We start from the raw sequence: 18221 nt of genomic DNA, 5'->3' as shown, positions 1-18221 counted from the left end.
TCGACCTCTAGGGTGCCTATTTTTACATCTCAATCCTACTGGCTCACAGATGATTTCTCAGATTCACTCTGGGACATGGCCACTACCAATGCAGAGTGCTCCCCTTCGGGCTATCATCAGCTCCAAGAATATTTTCCAAGGTTCTCTCACTGGTGGCCATTCATTTACACTCTCAAGGGATAAAGATTTGCCCATACCTGGACGATTGTCTACTCAAAGCCTGATCTCTCCAGGAGGCTCACCAAGTCACAGACAGTTCAATATATTTGTTTACAGAACTAGGTCAACAGATCAACACTCAGAACTCAACCCTCACTCCAGTGCAATGCCTGGAATTCATAGGGACCAACCTTGACACGTTACAGGCCAAAGCCCTCTGACCTCAACACAGGTCCCTTAGTCACACTTATAGACACCATTCAAAGCAGCCCACAACTCTTTGGACATATGGCAGCAGGCATAGCGGTGATACTTCATACCAGGCTTCACATAAGATGCCACCAAATGCAGTTCAGCTTGGTTTGCAGACCGAACAAGGATACTTTAGACAAACCCCTATCACTACCCAGCAGGATCAAAAACTCCTTAAACTAGTGGAAGGACCCAGCTAATGTTTGCAAGGGGATCCCCTTCTCACAAACATCACCGTCATTGCTCCTCACCACCAACGCATCGCTCATTGGGTGTGGTGCACACCTGAATGGTCTCATGACACAAGGCAAATGGTCACCCATGGAGATATTCCTCCACATCAATCTCCTTGTGCTGAGAGTGGTCAGGAATCCCTGTACCCATTTCCTCCCACTGATCACAGGATCACACAGAAAGATCCTGACAGACAACATAGCCTGTATATACTACATCACTTGGCAAGGGGGGGGCCAGATCACCCTCCCTATACGCAGAAGCGATGAGATTATGGAATTGATGCATCTGACATAATGTTACATTGTCCGCGGTGTATCTGGTACTCAAATCTCAATAGCGGACAGTCTCTGTCACAAATTTCCACATAGTCACGAGTGGGAGATATACCCATCAGTACTTCATGACCTATTTAGATGGTAGGGGACACCGTCTTCGCCATTCACCTGAACAAGAAGTGTCCACACTACTGTTCCAGAGCGGGGATGGGGCAACACTCTTTAGGCGATGCTCGCCTCCTTCCTTGGGACAGGGACCTTCTCTACGCCTTCCCTCCATTTCCCCTACAGTTAAAGGTCCTGCTGAAAATATAAAGGGACAGAGCTTGTGTCATTCTGATTGCTCCTACTTGGCCAAGACTGACCTCATGGCTTGGAGAGAGATCATGTCCGCTGATCTCTCTCCGAGCCACTCCATACCTGCTCTCACAGAAAAAAGGAAATACCCTACATCCCAACTTGGGAATGCTCCGCCTCAAGGCATGACTTCTGTTTGGCTCCAACACCTAGAAAGCTCCTGTTCGAGAGAGGTACAAGAGATTGTTACACAGTAGAAAGTCCTCGACACGACGCACTTACCTGCAGAAGTGGTCCAGGTTTCAGATTTGGAGCATGTCCCAACAGATCTCTCCAGCATCCGCAACTCTTCCACATATAGACTGTACTTTAACCCTAAAAAGATCTGGTCTATATCTAAGCTCTCTGAGGGTCCACCTAGTGGCTATTACAGTCTTTCACCAATCTGTAGAGGAGTACTCAGTGCTGTCACATCCAACTACAAAAAGGTTCCTCAAGGGCATATGTGACTGGGTGTGCATATCCCGCACTGAGCAAGATAGGATTAACTCTGCATTATGGGTGGTGCAAGCCCCACCCCCAGACCATGCTGGGCATGCTCCAACTGCTACCACAGTATAAAAGGGAGCAGCCCAGCTCATTCTAGGCTGATCACCGAAGCAAGAGGATGCTTGGTGGAGGCTCCAGGCCAGGAGCTGTTATAGCTGCAGACTGCAAGAGCCTGAGGACCCGGAGCCCAGACTGGTGACCTGCAACCCTCAATGAGCATCCGAGAGCCGGAGTTCCAGAGAATTAACCAAGCCAGCAAACTGTGAGATCCCGTTGGCATAGCAGTTGCTACCTCAGTAACCATGGTAGGAAGTAGCCCAGGGAGGCAGGGGGAGTGGTATCTTCCACCCAAGCAAAGTTAGTGTGTTGTGGTAGGATTGCCTGCTGACTGGGTGATGACCAACCCCGTCACTGACAGGGCTCTGGGCTGGAACCCGTTAGAGAGGGAGGGCCGGGGTCCCCCATTGCAGCCGCCACCTCCTCCTAGGGAGCGGCCTGCTTCCCTGACTCTGGCCGCTAGGCTACACAGCCCTGACCCCAAGGGCCATCATATTGACTTTGGCCTCTAGGCCATGCTGTTTTCAGCCTGAGGACTGTCTGGCAGACCATAACCCTAGTGGGGTCACACCTCGCCCCAAAGGAGAATGGTATGTGCATACCTCCCAACAGCATAGTAAACCTCTTCCCTCAACCTTGACTTCTGACCCCACATGGGACCTGAGCCTTGTACTGAAAGGTCCGACTAGGCCCCACTTCGAACCCATGGCCACCTGTTCGCTATGAAAACAGCCTTCCTGGTAGCAATTACCTTGGCCAGGAGAAAAGGAGAGAAAGCAGCTCTGATGGCGCATCCTTCCTACATGGTATTTCTTCCGCACAAGGTTATGCTCAGACCACACCCAAAATTCATCCCTAAGGTACCCCTCTCAGTTTCACATGAATCAGTTGATTCATCTTCCAATCTTCTGCCCCAGCCCTAACCGAGACAACAGGGAGGGCTATATTGCTTACCTTGGATGTCAGAAGAGCCCATGTCTACCTAAGGACAGGACAAAGGCTTCAGGGAGTCCTCTAGACTTTTCCTCTCCATAGCCGAAAGATCGAAGGGCTCAGCAATATCAGCCCAAACACTTTCCAAGTGGGTCTTGAACGGTACTGTAACTGATGCAAGTCCTGGCCCTCCAGAAGGAGTACTGCTCAGGAGTCACCTACAGTGGAGCACCCATAGGGGCGCTACTCGAAGAAGTTACTCACCTTGTGCAGTAACAATGGTTATTTGAGATGTGTCCCCCATGGGTGCTCTGCAACCCACCCATCTCCCCTCTACTTCAAAGTTCTTGTCTTGACTCTGCAATAGAGAAGGAACTGAGGAGGGTTAGCTGGCTGGCCTCATGGTGCGCCGTGAGGAGAGACAGCGCATGCGTGGGCCCAACAGACACTGCTACTGAAGTTCTCCAATCAACAGTGCAGGGACGCAAGCACACCTACAGTGGAGCACCCCTAAGGGGACACATCTCGAAGAACCATTGTTATTGCACAAGGTGAATAATTTCTTCTTCTAGTATTGCATCTAATTGGGAAAAATATTATGGTCTAGAATGACAGGGTATCTGAAACTATTTTCTGATGCTGCAGGGCTCTTGCTTCCCTAAAAAGTCCTGCTTCCACTGATAGCAATAGCAAAATTCCCATTGACCTCAGGAGGATTAGGATGAAACTCAAAATAGAACGCCAACTCCCTTCATCAGAGTAACATTTATCCATATTAGCCCTATGCATAAGGCAAAGTGGAATTATATTAATGCATTAAACCTTTCTAAACTTAGAAACAACTTTCTTTTAAAAGACCAAAAAAAAAAGTCATAATTAAAAGAAAAAAAAGTGGTTTTGTCTCCTATGCTGAGAAAGTCATTCCTCTTCAGGTGTATGTGCGCACATGCACATACATGCACTGGTCACAGTGATATATATGATGTAATAAGGTCAACAAGTTCCATCCTGTGCTGTTTTACACTGTGTGGCAACTAACAAGACAGCTGCACTGCTTGATTTCCTAATTCATTTTATAAACAGAGAATAAACTATATCCTGAACTACAAGTACAAAGTTACAGTGGGTTGTGTCCACCTCTATCCTGATGTGTTATTACAGCTTTGTAAGTCACACTCTGCTTGTACTATATTTTATTAGGGTAGGACTTTCTTCCTTATGGTAGGACTTTCTTCCACCTCTCCTCCCCTTTTCTCATTCAGACTGACAATATAGCAACTGTTCATGAAATGTTGCTAGAATGACTAATTTCTGTATGACCACTAGAATTGTTTTTCTCGTTAATGAGATCTGGTTATTCGTGAGTGTGACTCACAGCCATGAATGAGCTGATCAGTCTTGAGAGGGAAGCAAGGCAAGTGTCGTTTCCTCAGAATGAAATATAATGTCTCTCTGTACCCTTGTCAAACTAGGTACATTCTGACAGTTTGTCCTCACCTCCAAGACGCTCTGCTGTTCTTTGTCCATCTGCATCTCTGCTTTCATCTCCTGATACTCTTCCCCCCATCTGGCGGGCTGCTCACCTTAATGTTCCCTTTGTCTCCCCTCTCTCAGAATGCCACACCTGATTTCACTATGCCACCTGTCACGGCCTCCCTCCTTTATGCCTAGCAATCTCACTTCAAATTCTGCCTCAAAACCCATTTCATTTGGTTAGTACTACATGCGAGTCTCCACTGAGGGGCTTCCCAAAGTCCTTCCTGGACTTGGATTATAAAACAAACATAAAAAGGAGTTAATGTAACAAGACAACTCAATTGAGTCCACGAACAAAACCTTCTACTGTTTCCCCCTCGACAGCATTTTTGATTGTCTGGCATTTATTTTATTGTGTTATCTATGAAAATTCGGTTGTAAGCATTTTGTGGCAGGGGTGCAGGGTTAAATTCAGCCCTAGTGTTCATAAGTGACTGGGAAATATGTTAATTTTATCCTCAGTGTTTTGGAGGTCTTGCTAGAAAGAAAGGTATTCTTCTGTCTTGTCTTTCCTCTCTTCTGCAGACACATATTAATGAAATACTTACAGAAGGCTCAATGTGGTCTCAAAATCTAAAGAGGAACAAAAGGAGAACATTTGAAGTAGTATTCCTGTTACTTGTCTGTCTTTGTAATATTGTTATTTTTATCCAATAACTAAAGTTATATTGTTAAACTAGTACAAAAGTTGAGATGCATCACCTGGGTTTAGGTTGACAAGGTCTTTGGAGATTGTGGAAGCATTTTTGGATGTGGATAGTCTGATGTGTACAAAAGGCAGCATTTGAATTAGCCCAATTTACTCACTACTGTATGTGGTTCAGCTGAGGGCTATCTTTCCTACTTCTTTCAAAATAATGAACTGTGATAAATATGTAGACAAACCTGGTGTAACATTGATACTAGAGCTGGTAGGGAATTTTTCTATGAAACTTTTTTTTGGTCAGAAAAATGCTGATTTGTTGAAACCAAAACTATGGGAATATACAGGGTTAGATGAAAGTTTCATCAAGAAGTTTCTCAGGTCTAAGGATGGAATTTCTAGAGAAAGAGGCTGAGATGCACCACAGAATTACCCAGTAGTTAGGGCAGTCATTTGTGGTATGTCGTCTGGGACCCGATTTGGATCAGACACTTGAACACAGATCTCCCAGCCACATCCCAGGGGAGTGTCCTGACCACGAGGATGTTGGCTATTCTGGGGTTTATAGATTTCTCATCCTCTCTTGTTGGAGCTATCCTGCTGTGCCTATTTCAGAGCAGGGACTCAAATCCAGGTCTCCTGTAACCCAAGGGATATGTAAGAAAATAAGTAAGGAAAATTATAGACTTTATTTATTTTTGTGTAATAAAGTGACTTTAGATTTCAGCAAAACAATATTTAATCCATGGGATTATTTGAATGTACTGAATAATTAAGGGACTTGATTTAAATATTGCATCTACTGCATTTTTTTAAAAAGAGTTCTAAAGTAATACTGTACTCAGTTAAAATGCAAATAAGTGCTACTGCCTTCTCGCATAAGGCAATACATTATATTGTTCTGTTTTCCTTTGTCACATTTCTTAGTTTTTGTGTGTTTAAATTACATTGTTTTTAACATCAAAAGTACATAAATACTGGACTGGTTGACTTAATGTACCATCTTGCATTGTTTGCATGCAAATTTGTTAATCTGATGTTTATGATTTACTGTTACAATGAATGACATGCATGCTGGTGTTGTCTTGTGTGAACAGACAAATGTTTGTATCTGTTTTGTTAGAGGAGTCAGTTCTACTGCACAGCCTCTTTTTGCACTTAGTTTAAATATAGAGTTTGTAGATCTTTAGGGAGCTGTTCTGCAATGTAAGAGGGTAGTATCATACTCTTCTAAAATTTAAATGCTTGTATACTAATAAAGTGCTTGCTTTTGTCAACCCAGTCATTGAAAATAGTCCCCAGCTCACTTAGCTAAAAGAAACGGGGGTGGGGGGATTTTTTCCTCAGAATTAGGATGTCCCTTCCTATATCTGAGTAATTCCAAAAGAAGAGGGGGAGAGAGCTGTCATGTCTACTATGAATGCATTTCACACTACTCCCTATTAATCTTTTCTTTCTGTCTTTCCTCCGTTTTTCCAGAATTTCTCTTATAAGTACATCATTCTGTTTTTTACACTTCATTAATCGTGTGCTACAAAAAATATAGGGATGCTCTTTGACACTATACTCTTAGGCTGAGAATTTCAAAGGAACTGACGGGAGTTAGTTGCCTAGCTCTCGCTGAAATTCAATGGGAACTGCCAGTGAGCTCTCTGGAACTCTTTCGAAAATCACCACATTAATATATATTTCCTCAGTGGAAGAGAAATGTAGATGAATTAAATGTATTCACTGTTTTCTAGAAAGCACTTTCAGTCCACGTGCCTGTGATGCATGAGCTTTCTGACATGATCTTTTTGGAAATTTTCTAGAAAATGTAGAAGATAGTACTGATGAAGATGCCCCGCTGCACAGCCCTGGAGCAGAAGGAAGGTGAGAGAGCTCTTTAAATTGTATAACTTGCCTTGTTTCCAGAAAACTAAATGCAACTTCTTTTCTTTTACTAAGTCATTATTGATCCATTAGAAAATATATTTTATACTGGCGTCTTCTCATTTTACCCACAAATTCAGCAAAAAAAAAATATTGTCAAAGGAGTAAAGAAAAAATACTTTAGTTTTGCAAAAATGAATTAGTGTCACTGTTCTCCTTTTAGTTCCTTGTCTTCGGACCTTATGAAACTTTGTGGTGAAGTCAAGCCCAAAAGCAAGGTAAGATGCACTGTGGTAATAAAACTTGTAAAGCACTTTGAAAGTCATGCATGGCTCTTCTACAGACGTTAATGAAATAAGTCTCTCAACAACACTGACATAGTGAAGAGTTGTTCACTTGACTCCTAATTAAGCTGCTTTAAAGTGACGTTCCCCTCTGTAAAGTGACTGCAAGTGGCATTATAGGATTTCATGTTTGTCTCAAAATTTCCAGATCAAATTTGTTCAGTTTTGGGGAAAAAATGTTTTCTTCTACTACCAGCACTCCAATTCAGCAAGCACTTAACTATGTGCTTATGCCACATTGACACCAATGGAAATTAAGCACATGTTTAAAGTTAAGCATTTGCTTAAGTGCTCTGCTGAATCAGGGCCTCAGTCTGTGGTTGTAGAAGTGTTATTGAGGGTATAATTTGGCTTACAGGATCCTAATTACGAGTGGTGATGCATTAGGAAAAAAGAACCAAGATTGACTTTCAGATTCCAGGTAGACTTTGAAATTTGGTCTGGAAACCACTGACGCAAAATAAGCATGGAGCCACCATTTTTATAAAGTAACTTCTCAGATTACAGCTGCATTTTTAAAATTAGACATTCCTTCCCTGAGATGAACTCAAGTACCTAGGAAAAAAAAAAAAAGTTTGAAATATGTACAATATTTGAAAAAGTTCTCTATACTTTAAGAATTTCTCCCTTTCTCATTTTTTTTTTTTTAAAAGAAGTTTTTAGTAAAAGTAAAAGTAGTAGTTAGTTTAGTATTTATAGTAATTAATTTTGAGACGATTTTTTTTTTTAAACATTATAAATCAAATTCCTCAAAGAACAACAACAAAGAACTAAACTAAACTAAAGTTTTTAAAGTCTAAACTAGTTCTTCTTTCTTTCCTCATCTTACTTTTCTTGTTTTTCGTGATGTTTGTTGGCTGTGTGTTGCAGTTGCACTGCAGCTGCACTCAGCTTCACTTTGTTGCACCAATGCTTCTCCAAGTCAGAGATGCACAGTGATCATGCAGTGATCAAATTTTATTTTTTATATATTTTATATATAACATTTTTTTTGCTTTTTTTCTTTTCTTCAACAAAGCATGGCTCTTGCTGAATTGGATATGGATGATTTGCTTTTCACATTACACACATGCTTTTTGCTTGAACTGCTGTGCTGGAAGGGTGTGGCCTGCCTTTAAGGCTGGAGGCATGAGGCAGGCCAGCCCCATACAGTTAGTCATGCCTGCCTCACTCGGGATGAGATGTGGGGTTTAATTAGTGGAACCAGTTGGGAACAGGGAAGAGGATTCCCCTATACAGAGCAGCAGGAAGCTGCAGAGTGGGGGGATCTCAGGGGGAGACAACCAGAGTGAAGGTAGAGTAAGAGGCTTCAGCAGAGACCTGCCGAAGCAGGGAATGGCTGGTGGGAGCAAGTAGACTCCAGCAGGAAACCCTGACTTTTCAGAGACAAGGCTCCAGGAAGGAAAGGCTTGGGAGATGCCCAGCAAGAAGACTGGGAGTATGCACTTGATAGGGATTTGAGAACTTTTTATTTTTGAATATTAATAAATCCAGCCCCAGAGAGGGTTGTTGCTGAACTTGAGAAGAGTTTGTTTTGCTAAGTTGATTAAGAGATCCCTGAAAAGTTGGGAAATGAAGGCAGAACCTCAGCACAGTGAATTCTGGCCATGAGGGAATACTCGGGAGGCAGCAGTTTACAGAGATTTATTAAACAAACAGGACCCATAATTCTATAGCTACTCAGAAACACCATTATTCACACACGGAACCTGCTTAACTCTTGCAGAATGATGATACTGGACAGAGTTAAATTTGTTATTTTGTTAGCTCTTCCACAACACTATGTTTATTGAAACTGGCATCTTCTCATTTCCTGGTATCTATTTCACAACGTCTCCTTCCCTTTGTAACATGGGCAGATGACTGCACATGACATCATGTCAAATAACTATTTTATGCTGTTGAAACTTGATCCCCATACTGCTCTCATTGAAGCCAACTAAATAGATTAAAAGCAAACTCTATGATTTAGTTTCCAAGGATTGTTGACAGTTAAGTATAACTGGTGTAACTACTGAATAGTAACAATTAAGAATGGGCTTAAAAATATATCACTGGCACACTCTATCAATGCTCTTATGTTTAAAAAAGAGTTGATTATTTGTTTATTTTAAATCCAGGCCCGCCGGAGGACTGCTACCCAGATGGAATTGCTGTATGCAGATAGCAGCGATTTAGCTTCTGTCAGTAGTGCAGCAGACACCATTTTGCCCGGCCCTCTTACACCTGTTGCAGAAGTGCAAGAGAGTGGGATGCATACTGATACAAGTGATACTTCTGCTAGGGAAAGGGACCTCATTCCCCCACCATCTGGCTTACCTTCTAAAATAGGCAGCATGTAAGTTTGGCCAAGCTGTACTAACTACCTTTTGCTTTTTTAAAAAAATGCATGTTGCCAATTTCTTGTAATCTCTAATTTTGAATTTTACAAAGGGGGACAATTGATTTCAGACTAACCAAGTAGCATTCAAAAATCTGTTCCTTCTATGCCTCCACAGCCACCCAATGAAGCATACATATGCTGTTGTAATTAATATATTTGAGACATTTTTAAGTAGTTTTCTTTAGCAAAACTACTTTAGATTTGTTTGTAAATACTGGATGCAATCATTTGATACCATGGATGCTTCTGTTTTGTTAGTGATGTGTGAAATGCAAATTCTAGAGGGAAAAATCTTTTCAGAAATATCAACAAGACCTTAAAAAGAAACACATTGTAAATTCAAAGTAAAGCCTATTAAAACAAAGCAATCTAATGTAAACTTACATTTTGTAGTTAATAATAAAGGTCAGAGTCCTAATGACTGGGTGGGAAAAAAACCTTAAGATGTATTTTGTGTTTACTGCGTTTAAAATGGAGCAGCCTAAATTTAGAGTAAATATTAAAATAAATAAGGTTTTTATCAATAGTGTATGATCCAAATAACACTGTAAACATGCATGAGAGTCCCATCGGTGCCTTTCCAGCTACAGTACACTTTAGCTGAAGAATAGTTTTTAATGATTGATAATCACTTAATAATAATTACTTAATTTTATTTAACAAATTTAACTTTGGGGACATAAATCTTTTCTCACTTTTTATGTACTGAAGATTACTATTGTTGTCAGCCATTCACAGGCAGGGAACTTTTTGCTTTTTAGATACTAACCCCACATTCTCTCACATGTAAGCTGAATGCGCTTGCCACATTCAATAATATGGAAAATATAGCTGACTATCCCCATAGCTATCTTTAGGTTATAGATGCTGAAGTAAGGTGTTTTTCACCAGGTCCCATCTGTGCTGTTCCCATCAAACTATTAGTTTTTTCATGGAAGTCTTCGCTGTTAAGTGTACACTTGCTGTTAATTTCATATTTTTCTAGCATGCGCTTGAGATGGCAGAAATAAACAGTAAAACACTGCTGACAGCGATTGTTAACATATGCTGATGGCTTCATTGCTTTTGCAAGTAGAATATGCTCAGAAGGAATGCTATTGGTGGTGCAGAGGGGGGAATGATGATCAGGATGGGCTGAGAAACCTGCTTGTTTCAGCATTTAGTGTGTAAGATGAGACTGTTGGAGCGCCAAGATTTAATAACATCAAGGGTTATGACCTGGCATCCAAGGTTCAGGTAATATCTTTTTGCTTCACTGCATCTTCTAAATTGTATCCATTATGAAAAATAATTAGCAATGAGGCAAAATAATTTTATCTAAATTCAAACTTTGGACGCATTATAGTTGAGCCTCTTTGTAATTTGTTCTGCTCAGTAGTGGACTTCTCTTATTTCTGTATTTTATTGATCACACTTTAGCAGATGACTTATAAAGCTTTCATCTCAAACAGTTCTTAGTGACTTCCACATTGTAGGTATCTGTTTAATACTCTCTTTCCATTAGAACTTGTATTAATTTACTTTCTACATTATTAAAAAAAATTCCTTGTTACTCTTCCAAGTTATTGCTGATATTTGTTGTTGAAACAAGGTTCCCTCTTAAAATCCATCTCTGCTTCCTGCTGGATCCTGCAGTAAAATTGCAGTGCCAGCTTTGTTGCATCAAAATAGTTCCTATCACAGCAGAATGGGAGGTTATTACTTCTTTCTAAGGTCATGGAGCTGAAATAATAGTGGGATGGGGTAGGGAAACTATCTACAATAGTAGGAGAAAGCAAAAACATCCTGTAATATAAATTATTTCTTTCTGTAGATGTTCACTTCCTGCAGTTTGCCTGAATATAAAAGTCCCTTTTGAGAACTCAAGCCAGCTCCCATTGATGTGAGGGACTTTTCCCATTTTTTAAGAGTAAAAATCCAGCCCTTCTTTTAAAATAGGTTTATTTAGATGCAATACCCCACATGTCTGCAGTACTGTACTGTTTGTTTCAGTAAGGCCTTGTCTACTTGGAAAATTACACCATTTTAACTTAAATCGGTTTTTAACGGGCTTAGTTAAACGGGTGCAGGCCCTTTTGTGGGCACTCTCTTAGCCCTGGTCTACGCTGGGGCGGGGGGGATCGACCTAAGCTACGCAACTTCAGCTATGAGAATAGCGTACCTGAAGTCGACGTATTTAGGTCTACTTACCGCGGCGTGTGCACGGTGCTGAGTCAACTGCTGCTGCTCCCCCCGTCAACTCCGCTTGCTCCTCTCGCGGCCGTGGAGTACTGGAGTCAACGGGAGAGCGCTCAGGGATCAATTTATCGCGTCTACACTAGACACAATAAATTGATCTCCGATAGATCGATCACTACTCACCGATCCGGTGGGTAGTGTAGACATACCTTTAGTTCAGCTTGAGTGAGTTATTTCAGTTTATCTTAAACTAATTCCTAATAGGCTTAAACTGAACTGAAATAGCCTGGTTTAAACCAAGATAGGAGGGTCCACACAGCCTTTTGCAATTGTTTAGCTAAATCAGTTTAAAAATCACACCCTAAGTTAAACTGGTGGAGCTTTCTTGTGTAAGCAAGACATAAGTATATATGGACAGATTCTGATCTTGGATATTAAACACCAGCAGTGATGTCAAGCATAAAGCCCGCATTTCAGACCTGGCCCACATGATGTAGTTGTGTGCTGTACATGAAAACATTAAGGGTATTGTCTACATTGTAGAAAAGACGTGTTCTTAATTCAGTTTAAAATATCAATGAACTCAGTTTTGCAGCTCAAGTTAAAGCCTATAGGGGAGCCTGTGGTTGAACTTGAGCTGCTAACACAAGTTAAAATGCTATTTTAACCTGAGTTAGCTAACTTGAGTTAAAAACACACCTTTTTTTGCAATGTAGATATAAGAAACATAAGTATGGCCATACTGGGTCAGATCAGTGGTCCACCTAGCCTAATATGCCGTCTTCCAACAGTGGCCAATGCGAGAGGCTTCTGAGGGAATGAACAGTCAAGGGCAATTATCAAGTGATCCATCCCCTGTTGTCCGGTCCCAGCATCTGGCAGTCAGAGGCTTAGCCATCTTGGCTAATAGCCATTGATGGACCTGTCCTCCCTGAATTTATCTAATTCTTTGTTTAATTCAGTTATACTTTTAGCCTTCACAGCTTTCCCTGGCAATGAGTTCCACAGGTTTGACTGTGGCTGTATGAAGAAGTACTTCCTTTAATTGGTTTTAAATCTGCAGCCTATTAATTTTATCAGATAACTCCTGGTTCTTGTGTTATGTGAAGGAGTAGATAACACTTCCTTATTCACTCTCTTGACACCTTCATGACTTTATAGACCTCTATCATATATCACCCCTTAGTCATCTCTTTTCTAAGATGAACAGTGCCAGTCTTTTTAATCTCTCCTCCTATGAAAGCTGTTCCATACCCCCAAATCATTTTTGTTGCCCTTCTCTTTACCTTTTCCAATCCTAATATATCTTTTTTGAGATGGGGTGGCCAGAACTCAACACGGTATTCCAGGTGTGGGTGTACCATGGATTTATATAGTGCCATTATGATATTTACTGTCTTATTATCTATCTCTTTCTAATGATTCCCAACATTCTGTTCACTTTGTTGGTGGTGGTTCCACATTGAGTGGATGTTTTCAGATCATTTTGTATGTATAGTTGGGATTATGTTTTCTAATAGTATTTATCAACCTTGACTTTCATCTGCCATTTTGTTGCCCAGTCAGCCAGTTTTCTGAGATCCCTTTATAACTCTTTGCAATCTGCTTTAGACTTAACTAGCTTGAGTAATTTTGTATCATATGCAGATTTTGCCACCTCCATATTTATCCCTTTTTCCAGTGATTTGTGAATATGTTGAAGAGCACTGGTCCCAGTACTGATCCTTGGGGGACCATGCTGTTTACCTCCCTCCATTCTGAAAACTGACCATTTATTCCTACCTTTTGTTTCCTACTTTTTATCCAGATGCTGATCCACAAGAGGACCTTCCCTCTTATCCCATGACTCATTACTTTTCTTGAAAGCCTTTGGTGCGGGACTTTGTCAAAGGCTTTTTGAAAGTTCAAATACACTGTATCCACTGTATCACCCTTGTCCACATGTTTGTTGACACCTTCAAAGAATTCTAATAGATTGGTGAGGCATATTCTCCCTTTACAAAAGCCATGATGACTTTTCCCAACAAACCGTATTATGTGTCTTTACTATAATTTCAACCAATTTGCCTGGTACTGAAGTTAGACTTACTGGCCTGTAATTGCCAGGATCACCTCTGGAGCCTTTTCAAAAACATTGGTGTTACATTAGCTATCCTCCAATCATCTGGTACAGAGGCTGATTTAGGCAGTAGGTTACATATCATGGTTAGTAGTTCTGCAATTTAATATTTGAGTTCCTTCAGAACATTTGGGTGAATATTATCTGGTCCTGGTGGCTTATTACTGTTTAATTTATTGATTTGTTCCAAAATTTCTTCTATCAACACCTCAGGCTGGGACAGTTCTTCAGATTTGTCATGGAAAAAAAGAATGTCTCAGGTGTGGGAATCTCCCTCATATCCTCTGCAGTGAAGACTGATGCAAAGGATACATTTAGCTTCTCAGCAACAGCCTTGTCTTCCTTTAGCACCTTGATCATCCAGTGGCCCTACTGATCATTTGGCAGGCTTCCTGCTTCTAATGTACTTAAAAAAAAAAAATTGCTGTTAGTTTTTGTGTCTTTTGCTAGTTGCTCTTCACATTCTTTTTGGCCTACCTAATTATATTTTTACACTTGACTTGACAGAATTTATGATTCTTTCTAATTTCCTCAGTAGGATTTGACTTCCAATTTTTAAAAGATGCCTTTTTGCTTTTAACCACCTCTTTTTACTCTGTTATTTAGCCATGGTAGCATTTTCTTAGTCCTCTTGCTATTTTTGTTTTATTTGGGGTATATGCTTAGTTTGAGCTTAGTTGGTGTTTTAAAAAGTTTCCATGCAGGTTGCAAGCATTTCACTCTTATGTCTTGTCCTTTTAATTTCCATTCGATGAGCTTCCTCACTTTTGTGCAGTTCCCCTTTTTGAAGTTAAATGCTACTGTGATGGTCTCTTTTGGAATTTTACCCTGAACAAGGATGTTAAATTTAGTTACGTTATGGTCACTGTTACCAGGCGGTTCAGCTGTATTCATCTCTTGGACCTGATCCTGACTAAATCAATAACTGCTTCTCCCTTTGTGGGTTCCAGGACTAGCTGCTCCAAGAAGTCATTAACGGTGTCTAGAAATTTTATCTCTGCATCCCATCCTGAGCTGACATGTATCTAGTCATTATGGGGATAGTTGAAATCCCCCATTATTATTGAGTTTTCTATTTCTGTAGCCTCTCTAATCTCCCTTAGCATTTCACAGTCACCATCATCATCCTGGTAAGGTGATCAGTAATATATTCCTACTGCTGTACTCTTATTATTCAAGCATGGAATTTCTGTCCACAGGGATTCTGTGGTACGCTTTCATTCATTTAAGACTTTTACTATATTTGACTCTGCTTTCTTTCACAAGTAATGCCACTCCCCCACCAGCATGACCTATCTATCATTCCTATATGTTTTGCATCCTGGTATTACCATGTCCCAATGATTATAATCATTCCTCCAAGTTTTTCAGATGCCTATTATATCAATATCCTCATTTAATACTAGGCACTCCATTTCACCCATCTTGATATTTAGGCTTCTTGCATTTATATACAAGCACTTATAAAATTTGTCAATATTTAGTTGTCTGCCTTCATGTGATGTAATTGAATGGAACTTTTTCATTTGACTGTTTCTCTAAATCTCCTACCTGTACTCAACTTGTATCCTCTCCCCTTTTCTAAGACATAGAGAATCCCTGTTAGTAGATCCATTCCTAAGGGACCTCTCCGTCTGAACAGTGTACTCCTCTGCACCTGTTGGCTTTACAAATCAGCAGTCTAGTTCTGTTGTGGTTTAGGTGGAGTGTATCCTTCCTGTATAGGCTCTTCCTTTCCCCAAGTGTTGCCCACTTCCTAATAAACCTAAAACTCTCCTCCCTACACCATCGTCTCATCCACTCATTGAGACCTTGCGGTTCTGCTTGTCTAACTGGCCCTACACATGGAACTAGAAGCATTTCAGAGAATGCTACTGTGGTGATTCTGGATTTTAAGCTCTTACCCAGCAGCCTAAATTTGATCTCCTGCACCTCTTTCCTATCTTACCCTACAACACTGGTACCTATGTGTACCATGACCATATACTCCTCCCCAGCACTGCACATAAATCTGACATATCCTCAGATTATACAAAATCTCATCTGACTTTAAAAAAAAAAAGTGAAAGCTTCAAGCTCTCATAATTGTACAGAAATCCTTCCGAATGTGAACTGAGGGCAAACCAATGCAACGTTACCTTCCTGAGTCTCCAAGGAGCCTGAATTAATGACTCAGAGAGGTCTGGGACTTCACAGTTCCTATTTATCTCATTGGAGAGTCAGTCACAATAACACTTTGATGTCAGCATTAATTGGTGCATTGGTGATCATTTTAGTAGATGGAACGAGTTTGGGAGGGAGGTTTGGGGAGTGAGAGTTGGAAATTGCTGCAGTGAAGGAAATGCAGAGGAGAGGCACAAATACAAGGAACAGGGAATGAAACAGAGAAGGAAGAGGATGGGAAGAAATTAAGGATAGAAATAGCTGTGTTCCAAAGAGGGGGCATATTATTTCACTTTATGATACTGAATATGACAAGGAAGAACTTAACTAAATAATAGTAACTAATAGTTTAGATACTATGCATAAGCCAGATTCTATCCTTGACTTTTGTGCAAGCATTTCACTAACATCAGTGGGTGTTGTGATGTGGATGGGAGGGAGGATGAAGTCCAAAATTTATGCTTCAGCCCACGGATCATAACTAAAATTAGAATTCCTCCTTCCCCATTGATTGAGCTTGACACCCCTGCTCCAGCTATTAAAATTACTTCAGTTAATTTCTTTTCTTGATATTGTCAACGTACTGCTATACATGTGTCTGATCTCTGGCCCATGATTATATTATACTAGTATTGAAATATGAGGCTTCCAAGAACAAAATTAAAGAGTGGAGCCAGCGAAACTCAAGAGTTGTCTGATGTCCATAAACCAATGATGATGATAAATAAAAATATCATGAGATCTAACAAATTCCATACTTTGAGAGCTATATTGAGACTAACTCTGAGTGGTAGAACTGCAGCTTGAATATATGAGAAGCAATTTTAACAAATACTGAAAGATAAGATAATCTTCCCTGTTACCTTAGCTCTAAACAGTCATCTCTGATGGAAAAGAAAATACCTGAACCTTCACCTTTAACAAAGAGAAAGGCCTATGAGAAAGCAATGGAAAAGCCAAAGGCGAAAGAACAGAAACAGTAAGAATCTTTTGGTTTTTTTCCCCCAAAGCTATTAAGCCTTTGGAAAATATTCTGGAAGAATAATAGATGTGAAATTATTATCCACTCTCAGGTTCCTGTGTTTGTTTTATAATGGTATTCATACAACTTGGTGTCAGCACTGTGAGAGAGTCAGTCCTCATGAGTATTTGCAAATGATTTATTTTTTTAAAGTCCTAAATGTCTGAGAAAAGCTGCATTTATTCTTTTTATAAGAGCTCCTTCATTTTACATATGCCAATTTTTTCTGCATAGGGCTTTCACCATTTAAAGTAAACTGTTTGAATTTCATGCCATCTTGTGGCCAGCAACAGTTTTGTAGCCATATGGTGGTTTCATTCTCTGGTAGTGCATGTAAACAGCATTTCTTGTTTAAGAAAATAGAATCTAATACACTGTTTGAGGCATGTTTCATTTAACCTCTCTAACATGTCATAATCTTTTAAAGAAGATGTTCTTTTTTTCTTATAGCTCAGATTCTGGAACCTCAGAAGCTAGTCTGTCACCTCCTTCTTCCCCACCAAGCCGGCCCCGTAATGAACTGAATGTTTTTAGTCGTCTTACTGTTTCTCAGGGAAACACATCAGTTCAGCAGGATAAGTAAGTCACAAAGGGAAGCTTCAGACCCCTACCAGCAAGTTGCAAAGCATACTCAATCACCAATGTAGCAGTCCATTAAATAAATGCCTTAGCCTCTCCTGTGAGAGAGAAAGAGATACAATTATTGCTACATTTCATGAACTTTCTAAAAGGGAGTTTCACACTTTTATGGAAATGCTTTTCACACATTGCCAAAATTGAAGAAAATTAATTTCCTGCTACCTTATTCCCTATTTTATAGCTTATCTCCTGTACTTATAATTTTCCTTTAACATGAGTCAAAATGCTTGAAAGAGCTATAGAATTTGTGTGTGTGTGAGTGTGAGAGAGAGAGAGACTATATATATATTTATACTTGAAATTAGAACTTAGTTAACAATTTAGGAATAGTGCTTTTGATAATTATTCAGCTACTCTTTCAGCATGGCTGAGGGAGCTCTCCAGAGTAGCCCCTGTAGGGTGATTTCCTGGAATAGCTATAGTGCAGCAGTTTAGCAATAACCCTAATTATTTAATGGACTGCATTCCACTGAGACAATTTGGAAAATTATTTTGAAAAAATAAAACTTAAGTTTCTTGACATTGAAGACATCTCCTTCCCTAAAAATCTCATTAAAACTAGTG

General features: G+C 40.2%; 1 protein-coding gene across 8 annotated transcripts in view; it reads left to right on the top strand.

Moving 5' to 3' along the window:
• The window catches only part of KIF21A (kinesin family member 21A), a 148750-nt gene that overhangs the window by 105809 nt on the left and 24720 nt on the right, over positions 1-18221 (top strand). For 6 of the 8 annotated variants that reach the window (XM_039516094.1, XM_039516040.1, XM_039516031.1 and 3 more), the window contains 5 exons: positions 6750-6810; positions 7034-7088; positions 9275-9492; positions 16866-16976; positions 17469-17597. In XM_039516094.1, coding sequence (XP_039372028.1) covers positions 6750-6810; positions 7034-7088; positions 9275-9492; positions 16866-16976; positions 17469-17597 — 574 coding nt within the window. The remainder of the gene's footprint in view (positions 1-6749; positions 6811-7033; positions 7089-9274; positions 9493-16865; positions 16977-17468; positions 17598-18221) is intronic. The other 2 variants (XM_039516075.1, XM_039516084.1) reach the window with 1 other exon arrangement.

Source organism: Mauremys reevesii, linkage group 1 (assembly GCF_016161935.1).
Source record: "Mauremys reevesii isolate NIE-2019 linkage group 1, ASM1616193v1, whole genome shotgun sequence".
NCBI classification, from domain to species: domain Eukaryota; kingdom Metazoa; phylum Chordata; order Testudines; family Geoemydidae; genus Mauremys; species Mauremys reevesii.
Note: the sequence above shows the minus strand (reverse complement) of the source record. Positions and strands in the feature narration are given on the sequence as shown.